The sequence below is a fragment of the Balaenoptera ricei genome, chromosome 1, assembly GCF_028023285.1.
Source record: "Balaenoptera ricei isolate mBalRic1 chromosome 1, mBalRic1.hap2, whole genome shotgun sequence".
NCBI classification, from domain to species: domain Eukaryota; kingdom Metazoa; phylum Chordata; class Mammalia; order Artiodactyla; family Balaenopteridae; genus Balaenoptera; species Balaenoptera ricei.
The window spans coordinates 38,429,038-38,439,730 of NC_082639.1; the positions used below are offsets into that span (position 1 = coordinate 38,429,038).

The window sequence follows — 10,693 nt, forward strand, 5'->3', positions numbered from 1 at the left end:
TTCCAAGTCTCTTAGAAGCCAGTATTTCAAGTAAATTCCTAGGGTCAATATGTTTGGGTCTGGCGTGACTAAGGGGATAATTCCTTCGCAAATCCTCCTCTGGTGCAAATACCAGCTACCCCTATTCCCTGCCTCTGAGCAGTAGTACATGCCAATCGGAGCGTGTGTTCGCGACCACGACTAGTCTGCCGCACTTCCGGCCAGATCGCCGGATATCCGTTGAGTGACCCTTACAAGTCCTTCTTGATCCTGAAGTGGAATAGGTGCCGCTGTTGCTGCTCGTGTTGAATCCACAACAGCAGTCGGACATGGTGCTGGAGGAAGAGCAAAGGATGCTGGCCGGGTCCGGAGATCCCAATGAGGTAAGACCAGGCGAGCGACTCGACCCTCTTCGTAGCCCTGAGGCTCAGGACCTAGCCCGCCAAAAAACGTTTCCCGCATAGAGTTTGCAGGGTCGGGAGAGCTGGTTCCCCCTACCCTTCCCTGGAGTTCGTCGAGTGACCTTGGGCAAGTAGATGACTAGGCTTTCTCTGGGCCTTGGCTTCCCCATTCTATAAATGTGGTGAAGATTTAACGAGAGCGAAAATGCTGTGTGGACTAAACTTTTGTAAAAGCAGTGCCTGTATTTTTAGTCAGTCAGGTGTTCAGAGCCCCTAGTTTTGTTGGGTTTGGGGAGCAAGCGGACCAACCCAGCCCTCGCCTCAGCTCGGGTCGGGAATCCTGCCATATCTTCTGTGGAGGTTCCGGGCAGCTGGCCTTAACGCTAGTTTCTATGAAAACGTGTTTTCTTTTTCTTTGGGTGGAGGGAGAGGGGGGGGTGTCTTTGGGGACAGTGTGGGGATGTGCGGTATAATTCTGTGATAAAAGAGGGAGCTCCTTCCCTGACTGAGAATGCCAATGTAATAATAATTTATTGGCTGCTTAACGATTCCAAGTGCTTTGTATGTACTAAATCATTTAAGCCACACAATAGTCCTGTGAGGTAAGTATTAGGTACTCTCAGTGTTGCCATTTTACAGATGAGGAAACAAGCATAGAGAGGTTAAATATCTTGTCTGAGGACACACAGCTAGTAAATATTGGAGCCAGGAATTGAACCCAAGCAGCATGGTTCCAGAGCCAAGACTTAGCCACAGTGTTATACAGTTTAACAGAAACCAGCTAGTTTTTTGTTTCCCATCACATTTCCTGTCTTTTCTTTGTTCTCTGGTCACTTCCCGACAGCTGTGGGTTCAGAATAGTTGGAAACTAGTTTATCCCATAATTTTTTCTAGTCTTATTATCAGAAAGAGGACCAGAAAGAAACGGAGCCAGCCTCAGGAAGTTCAGCTGGAAGTATACCAGAAAGTTAAGTAGGGCTCACCACAGCAGTAGATGAGGGAAAAGAAAGTAAACAAGTAGTCAATTTTAAAATAAGAAAACTGAAGTTTGTTATGAAGAACCTGTTCCTCTTGGAGATTGAATCTTTTTATGTAGTGTGACCTTGGTTTTTCTCATTGACATGAAGTTTTACATGAAGTAGTCCATATTCAGACTTGTATTTGGATTTGTTTTCCCAAAACATGCCATGATACTTTTGACAAAATTATCAAAGACATAAAATGATCAGTGTAGTAGCATTGCTAATAGGGAAAGGATATAAAGGTCTTGCTTCTAGGATGCTAATTTCCGGTTTCTAACTCAGGCAGAATGTGATTTCAGTTTTCTGGAAAAACTTTATTCAGGATGAATTTTTTTAAGAACAAGGTTAAGAAACCTTGTTTAATGGAAAACTAGAATTTTACCTCCTAAGTAACATCTTCATGTTTAGAAGACACCTTTGCTAATTGTAAGAATAAATAGCCTGGGTTACAGTTGAACCTGCCCTACCCCTCACTCGCAGCTTTGATGAGCTTTGGTCCCTTCACTGAAGATCATGGTAGAGAATGGGGCAGATTGTATTGGAATTTTGAAAACACAGTGAAGGATCTCTGAGCTAGTTCTTTTTTTCTGTATGTATGCCTTTTCTTTCCCTTCCCCCAAATGTGGACACATGCATGCACGGTCAGGCAAATTGCCTTACTTTTGACAGGTTGAGTTGCTAAGCCACAGATTTAGGCCTATGCTGTTGCTCCCAAGGGGAATTTTTTTTACACTGCTCCTCTTGGAAGGTTGTGCACCTGAATCAGGAGTAACAGGTAGGGCCTGATGTTTTCAAGCTTGTGAATGGAGTTGTGTAGACCTTTGGTGCACTTAATGTTGGTAGTCTACTTAGTGTCCTGGGAGCTCAGCAAGCCAAAAAGCAGCGACCAAAACTATCTTTAGTTAAGCTTTGGCTAAAGTAGAGTTTAGGTTTGGCCATTTTCATGTTCCCAATTTAGGTTCAGAGCCTAGGAAAAAAAAAAAAAATGTTAGCTTGCTTCCTAACTTGGTTTGGGGTGTGAGGATTAAATTTAGCTATTTCTGGTAATACTGGGACCTACCAGAATTTAGAATAAAATACTTAAGTTATGCAGATTCCATATGAACATCTGACAGCTTGAATCTTTTTTTTTTTTTTCAGAAAAAATTAAAACATTTAATGGGCATTAATATATTACATATACACTACAGATACAGTTAGGTATTAAATATAGCATAGTATTTGCAAAATCTATACATTAAAATTGATATGGCAGGGCTTCCCTGGTGGCGCAGTGGTTGAGAATCTGCCTGCCAATGCAGGGGACACGGGTTCGAACCCTGGTCTGGGAAGATCCCACATGCCACGGAGCAGCTGGGCCCGTGAGTCACAACTACTGAGCCTGCGCGTCTGGAGCCTGTGCTCCGCAACAAGAGAGGCCGTGATAGTGAGAGGCCCGCGCACCGCGATGAAGAGTGGCCCCCGCTTGCCACAACTAGAGAAAGCCCTCGCACAGAAACGAAGACTCAACACAGCCATACATACATACATACATACATACATAAAATAAATACAGTATAAAGTGTTAAAAAATAAATAAATTAATTAATTAAAAAAAAAATTGATATGGCAGTTTCAATATGACAGCTTGAACCTATATCAGAAAATGTTTAATTAGTGTTTGTTATTCCTAAGCTGGGAGCCCCTTAAGGGACTGTTGTGATTAATCAAGTCATTACAGATATGAAAGTGCTTATAAACGTTAGAGTGTTGTGCACACTTAAGTTTGTTGCTGACGAACGTGAAATTGTGTGTCCTTGTTGAAATATACCCAGGACTTGTTTTAGTCAGGTAGGGTAAGGTTACAAGCATGGAGACAACTTTTTTTTTTAAATTTAAACTACTTTATAATTTATTAAAAAATAATTTAAATTGTATAATTGGTAAAAAGTTGTTTATATAAGTGGCCCTGTCTAGAATGATATTTATCACCCTTCTTCAAAGCATAACTAAGATGAGACAACTGTTTTTGAAAGAAGAGTTTATTACTTATAGTTCCCAAGAGAAGGGGGCCGGCCATACCACCCAGGGCTACATGGGGAAGTGCTTGGATCAATCAGGAGCAGAAGGAAAAAGGAATGAGTGAGGCAGGATAGGTGTGCTCTAGCAAGTTTAAGATTGGATAATTTCGTGGTGGGCTCTGGGCTTTGGGCTGGTCCCTGTTTGTTTGACACTTAGCCCTGATGTGATTAGTGCAGGGGCAATAATTGGTTTAGTGTAGGAGAGTTAGAGAAAGGTGGTTGGTGAGAAGGGTTTTGGATTGGTTGGTTTGCATATGAAATGCGTGCCCCCAGGCAAGTTGTTTGCTAACTCTAGAAATTAGCCAGTCCTGGGAGGGGCTGTCTCCAGGATTAGCAAGTCTCCTAAAACATCAAACCATCATAAAATACAGAAAATTTAAAAAGATTAATAATGTCTATCCTCAGTGATTACAACATCAATGTGATTGGGAATATACGTGTTATAAAATTGCTGCTGACATTAATTTTGTTTTCGTTTTGTAGGAAGAAGAGGAGGAGGAGGAATTAGTGGTAAGAGCTGTCTCAGGTTTGGAACCTTCTCAGTAAAAGAAAGTTTGAGTTTCATGAAACTCTAAGGGCAATTTAAGGATTCTTGACACCTTAGAGAGAATGGGAGTGGAAAAATCCTTTAATACCTCCTGTACAGTGTTTGGGGGGGCGTGTGGGCCTGGGAAGCTGAGTCTTTTCTGTGTTTGGGGCTTCTCCAGTCATGGTATCAGGGAGCAGAGTAGCATCTTGAAGGCCTGGTACTCGATCATATGCTATTTGTGGTTTAATAAAAATTCTAGAAGGAACCTTTCTTAGATTGTCCTTCTCCATGTAACATTGCCTTTGTAGCTGGGCAGCTGGGGTGCATAGGCCTGGTTGTCAGACGAGGGGAATTGAAATTCACAGACATTACATATCCCAAAATGCTGTGTTAACAAGTAAGGCCTCCTATAGATCTACTTCAAGTTTGGCCAGGTTTCCTTTACCACCTTGTTTTTCAGATAGGACTGAGGCTTTCAGTGCATACTGGCAACCCTGGAAGGCAGGAATGTGAAACTTTCCCCTACTACTTAGCATCAGAATTGAATGGGAGACCCCATTCTGCCATTTCTGGCGGCAGTGTGGCTCTGCCAGCTGGCCTTCTGCACGGTAATTCAGAGGCAGCGCCTTGGTTTGGTGGTTGTATTAATCAAAGCTTATGATTTGTGGGTTTCCTAAAACCCCCATTTTGGTTTTCTGTGTGTGTGTGTTTCTCATTCAGGATCCCCTAACAACAGTGAGAGAGCAATGCGAGCAGCTGGAGAAATGTGTAAAGGCTCGGGAGCAGCTAGAGCTCTGTGATGAGCGTGTATCCTCCAGGTCACAGACAGAGGATTGCACAGAGGAGCTCTTTGACTTCTTGCATGCAAGGGACCACTGCGTAAGTCAGCCTAAGGTCAGGAAGGGGAAAGCTTACAGTGGCCAGGGAAGACTTGGTGCTGACCACCTTTTCATCCTAGAGGCAGGACAGTGCTGAAACTGAGGCTCAGAGAAGAGAAGTGATGTTCTAATTTACACTGCTAAACAGTGGGGAAACTGGATTTTGTATTTTTAAGTACGAAAGGCTACTCTTTAAAATAATTTATATCCTCCGGTGTGTCTTGTACATAATAGTTGGTACAAAAGTTGTTTGTTTGTTTGTTTTTTTAAGTAAACTTGTGTTTGACTCCCTTACATATAACAGTAAGGTATTTTAATAAATTACAGGGTAGGCAAAGTTCAATATGATTGTTTATGTTAAAACTGATTGGGTGGCTAATAAGCATATGAAAAGATGCTTAACACCATTAGCTCTTAGGGAAATGCAAATAAAAACTACAATGAGATACCACTTCATACCACAAGAATGGCTATAATCAAAAAGATAGGGAGAAATGGGTGAAGGGGGTCAATAAATCAATAAACAACTCCCCACTAGTTTATAGTTTAATAGTTTAAATAACTATTAAAATAGTTAATGATCTCCACTCAGACAACTTTCATAATTTATGCTTCAGCAATCCCAATTTAGGTATTTTGTTTTAATTCTATAATATACAATGCAAACACACAAATGTACATGTACACATACTCATACACAGGCTCATATTAAACACATTGTGATAGTTAAGGAAAAAATTTTTTTTGTTTGGTTTTTTTTCTGGCTGCACCACGTGGCTTGCTGAATCTTAGTTCTCTGACCAGGAATTGAACTTGTGCCCCCTGCAGTGGAAGCACGGAGTACTAACCACTGGACTACCAGGGAATTCCCTGGAAAATTTTTTTTATAAAGACAAAAATCCAACTGAAATCATACTGTCTAGAGATTACCACGTTTTCTGGTATAATACTATCAGATTTTTAAACAAATATGAAATCATAATAAACACATTTACATGTAAAATATTATGAAGAGACATTATATTCCTTTCCATTGATGTATGTTCATATTTTATCCATCCTCTGGTTTATATACAATTATTCATACAACTTTTTTTTTCAACATGATTTTAGTGGAAAGAGGGAACATTTATATACAATTCTCCATATCATGAAAAAAAATGTGTTGGTGATGTGGAGAAACTGGAAGCCTCCTATACACTGCTTATGGGAATGTAAATTGGTACAGCCCTGAGGAAAAGTCTGGCAGTTCTTCAAAAGGTTAAACTTAGAGTTAACATATGACCCGGCAATTCCACTCGTAGTTATATACCCAAGAGAAATGAAAACATCTCTACACAAACTTATATACAGATATTCATAGAAGCATTATTCGTAATAGCCATAATTGGAAACAAAACAACTGATAAATGGATATATAAAATGTGATTTATCCATATAAAGGAATATTATTTGGCAATAAAAAGAAATAAGTACTTTACTCAAAAAATTAAACATAGTACCATATGATCCAGCAATTCCACTTCTTGGTTTACACCCAAAAGAATTGAGACTCTGTTCAGGGACTTGAATAGATATTTGTGCATACATGTTCATATTCATAGCATTCACAATAGCCAAAAGGTGGGTGCAACCCAAGTGTCCATTGGTGGGCTGGATAAACAAAATGTGGTATACACATATAATGGAATATTATTGAGCCTTAAAATGGAAGGAAACTGACACATGCTATAACATGGGTGAACCTTGAAAACATGCTAAGTGAAATAAACCAAACACAAAAGAACAAATATCATTCCATTTATATGAGGCATCTAGAGTAGTCAGATTGATTGAGACAGAAAATTGAATAGTAGTTGCCAGGGGTTGGAGGGAGGGGGAAATGGGAATTATTATTTAATGGGTAAGGAGTTTCAGTTGGGAAAAATGAAAAAGTTCTGGAAGTTGATGGTTGCAGAACAATGTGAATTACTTAATGCCACAGAAATGGATAATTTAAAATGGCTAAAATGGTAAATGTTATGTTATTTAAATACTTTTATGAGGCAACACTAGGTTAAGATCTGGGAATGAGACAAGCATAGTCCCGTTCTACACTGAGTTATAAGCCAGCAGAGACAGAAGTAGAACGGTTAGTAAACTGGTAAATCTCTTGGGTGTAACCTCAGGATGGCCTTTACTGACCCTTCTATTTAAAGTTGCTATTCCCTCCCCCTGCCCCTATTTTATTTTCCTCATAGCATTTATCACTACAAGAAGTATATAGATATTATATTTCTCATTGTTCTCTAAGTTCCAGAGGAGACAGCGATATTGTCTTGTTTACTGTTGTGACTCACTCAGCACCTAGAACAGTATCTGGCATATAGTAGATGTTTTATAAATATTTGTTGAATTAATAAGCACTGTGATATGGGAGGCATAAGTTTATGTGGGGAAAACAGGAGGGACAGGAGCTTGTTAGAGACAGCTTGCAGGAAATAACATGTAAGTTTAGATTTTGAAGGAAAATTAAAAGATGAAAGAGTTCTGGTTAGAAGGGAGCTAGGATTCAGGTAATTGAAAGGAGTTCACTAGGGCTCACGAAGAGTGTGGGGGTGTCAGAAGGCAAGTGGTGGGAGGAGAGGCAGTACTGTTCCAGGTTATGAAGGCCCTTGGAACTCATGACATTAGAGATGCGAGTTGATGACATCCTTTTCTTTCCCCCATCTAGGTGGCCCACAAACTCTTTAACAGCTTGAAGTAAGTGTGCAGATTCGTTCACCCCAGGCTTCATCACCCGGGCTTCGGGATATTTCCTTATGGTTTGGAACATGCCATTTGTTTCTTATTTGTGTAACTAAGTTCATGTGAACCTCAAGGATTTTTGGCTTAGGCTGGTAGCTTCTGTGTAATTATCAATGATTCCATCTTAATAAAGTCCAGTGATCAGCAGTCTTGCCTTCTGTCCTTTTTTTTTTAATTTAAAATTTTCAAGCATAAGAATATACAGAATAATAATTAGCCCCCATGTACCCATTACCTAGCAAGTATATCTCTCTTAATGATAAGGACTTAAAAATTTTACCTTGATGCCATTATGACACTTTAAATTAACAGTAATTGCTTAATATCATTAAATACTCAGTTCATATGAACGTTTCTTTTATCTCAAAAGTGTTTTTTGACAGTTTTTGGTCTCAGTGTCCAACAAGATTGCTTTTCTTCCTTCCTTCTTTCTCCCCTCCCCTCCCTTTCCCCTTTTTCTTTTTTATTATTTGAAATCTATAGATGGTTCATTTCATTTCATTTTTTGGCTGCACCATGAGGCGTGTGGGATCTTTGTTCCCCTACCAGGGATTGAACCTGTGCCCCCTGCATTGGGAGCGCAGAGTCTTAACCACTGGACCACCAGGGATATCCCCAAGATTGCTTTTCTTTAAAAATATTTTTTGGGGGGCTTCCCTGGTGGCGCAGTGGTTAAGAATCCACCTGCCAATGCAGGGGACACAGGTTCGAGCCCTGGTCCGGGAAGATCCCACATGCCGTGGAGCAACTAAGCCCGTGCGCCACAACTGAGCCTGCGCTCTAGGGCCTGTGTGCCACAGCTGCTGAAGCCCGTGTGCCTGGAGTCCGTGCTCCGCAACAAGAGAAACCACGGCAATGAGAAGCCCATCCACCGCAACGAAGAGTAGCCCCCGCTCGCCACAACTAGAGAAAGCCTGCGCGCAGCAATGAAGACCGAACGCGGCCAAAATAAATTTATTAAAACAAAAAAAAATTTTTTTTAAGGGGGAGGGGAGAGGGGTACTGGAGTCAAAGCAAGGTGAGAAAAGAGCGCCTGGCTAGGCGGTGCTGAAAATGGAAGATTTGTTACCTACATACACGGGGAATTGATCCAATAAGTAAATATATTGAAGATAATGAGAGCAGAGAATGGAGTTACAAATATAGGAAAGGATAAAACCAGAATGAAGCCTGCAGTGTTGTTTGTATGAACTAAATAAATACAGGTTTCAATTTTAGTAAATACAGATGCCAATTTGTGTATGTAGGGAATATATACATTCCCTACCTTGGCCCACAAAGAGGGCTTCATTCTCCAGTAAAAGGAACCAGGGCTTCTTGGAGAAATGGGTGATTCCAGGGCTGGGATGGGGAAAGTATAAGATGATGAACATTTGTTCCAGAAAGAAGGAAGTGCTCAAAGAATGATAGGGACATACCAAGAGTATAGCCAAATCTGGGACGATTTGAGCATCAAAATATATAATGAAAGTACTGGATTATAACTCATTGAATAAAACAAATCCATGAGCCATACTAATAAATGAATCAACTGAAAGTTCGGTGAGAAGGGGATACATATTAATTACAAAAGAAGAAAGTACACTGTAGAAGACATGCAGACAGCTTAGATGAAAGCTGGCGTCACCAATAATGGGACAAATAATATTGGAAGAACAGCATCACCGGGATTTCTGCGAGAAATAGATAAGATGAATCCAACCACGGTAAATCAAATTGAGGGACATTCTATAAAATTGTTCACTGTACAAAATAATCCTTAACTTGTGTCGAGGGTGTGACAGTCAAGGAAAGACTGCAGAACCATTTCAGATAGAAGGAGACAAGACATGCAACATGTGATTCTAAACTGGATCCGTTTGTTGTTAAGGATTATTGAGACAATTGGTTAAAACTTAAATGGGGTCTGAAAGATGTCAATGATGTATCAATGTTAAAGTTTGAAGTTATTAAAAATAAACCACAGTAAGTCCCAAACGTGTAGAACAGAGGCCAGTTTCAGACTTAAAGCAACAGCTAGTGCTGTGAGCCATCCATAAGCTTATGTCTAGTGTTAGGACATGGCATATTTCCCCATAAAAACAGTAAATAGTGATGAGGCTCTGAAGTATCACTAATAAGGTATGTTGCCCAAGGGATAGGAAAAATGTTGCCTGTTCTAACTGGGGAGACAGGCTAGGTCAGCACTCTCCAATAGAACAGTGTGCAATGATGGCAAAGTTCTATTCTGTATTGTCCAATATGCTAATGTGGCTAATGAGACTGAGATACTGAGTTTTAAATTTTATTTAATTATAATTAAATTTGAATTAATTTATATTCAATAGTCTTGTGTGGCTAGTGGCTATCATATTAGACAGCAGAGGACTAGGAGTTGCAAACAACTACCTGAGTGATAACTGAGGGAAGCAGGCCCTGCAGACATTGGAAAATTGCCTTTTCACTGCAGTCAACTGTTGCTATGTGGAAATGCACAGCCACTGTTGCCAGATCAGTTGTTTTATGTGAAATCTCCCAATTTTTAAATGTGGACAACCAACTTTTTGAAAGCATTAGGCCAAATAAAATACATCTATGGGCTGGCTTTGGCTCACTAGTTTGCAATCTCTGGTTGCACATGAGAAAGACCTATATGTAAACAGTCATACACAGAAAGTGAGCCATGCCAGAAATGAGTGCCTTGTGCTTCAGAAGTAATCAGCATACTGATATTCAATATAGCCTGCAAGACTGAGGCTTCATAGACAAACATGGCAATGGAGCGTCTGAGAATCTGAGGGATTATGTTTGTAAAAATGGGGCAAAGGTCCACTTTAACCTAGAAGCTCTTTCAACCTATTGTCCTAGCTACAGGGATGGCCAGCATCTTTCAGCCATTTCTGACTTAGAACCCATTTCACGGTGATGTATAATCCTCACAAATACCTATATACATGGTGCTATTATATTTGTTGTATGTAATCTGATCATTTTCAAACATCTATTAAATTTTCAAACATACAGCAAAGCTGAAATTTTACAGTTAACAGCCCTAAAC

General features: G+C 40.1%; 1 protein-coding gene across 3 annotated transcripts; it reads left to right on the forward strand.

Moving 5' to 3' along the window:
* The first annotated feature begins 215 nt into the window (after window positions 1-215).
* LOC132365204 (cytochrome b-c1 complex subunit 6, mitochondrial) lies at window positions 216-7,803 on the forward strand. Of its 3 annotated transcripts, XM_059921904.1 has the most exons (5): window positions 307-362; window positions 3,946-3,972; window positions 4,452-4,599; window positions 4,712-4,870; window positions 7,583-7,803. In XM_059921904.1, the coding sequence occupies exons 3-5, from the start codon at window positions 4,537-4,539 to the stop codon at window positions 7,613-7,615; spliced, it is 255 nt and encodes an 84-aa protein (XP_059777887.1). In that variant the 5' UTR covers window positions 307-362; window positions 3,946-3,972; window positions 4,452-4,536; the 3' UTR covers window positions 7,616-7,803. The 3 variants fall into 3 exon arrangements, with proteins under 3 accessions (XP_059777874.1, XP_059777878.1, XP_059777887.1); XM_059921891.1 differs by lacking the exon at window positions 4,452-4,599 and having other exon boundaries at window positions 216-362; window positions 4,712-4,885; XM_059921895.1 differs by lacking the exon at window positions 4,452-4,599 and having other exon boundaries at window positions 223-362.
* The last annotated feature ends 2,890 nt before the right edge of the window (window positions 7,804-10,693 follow it).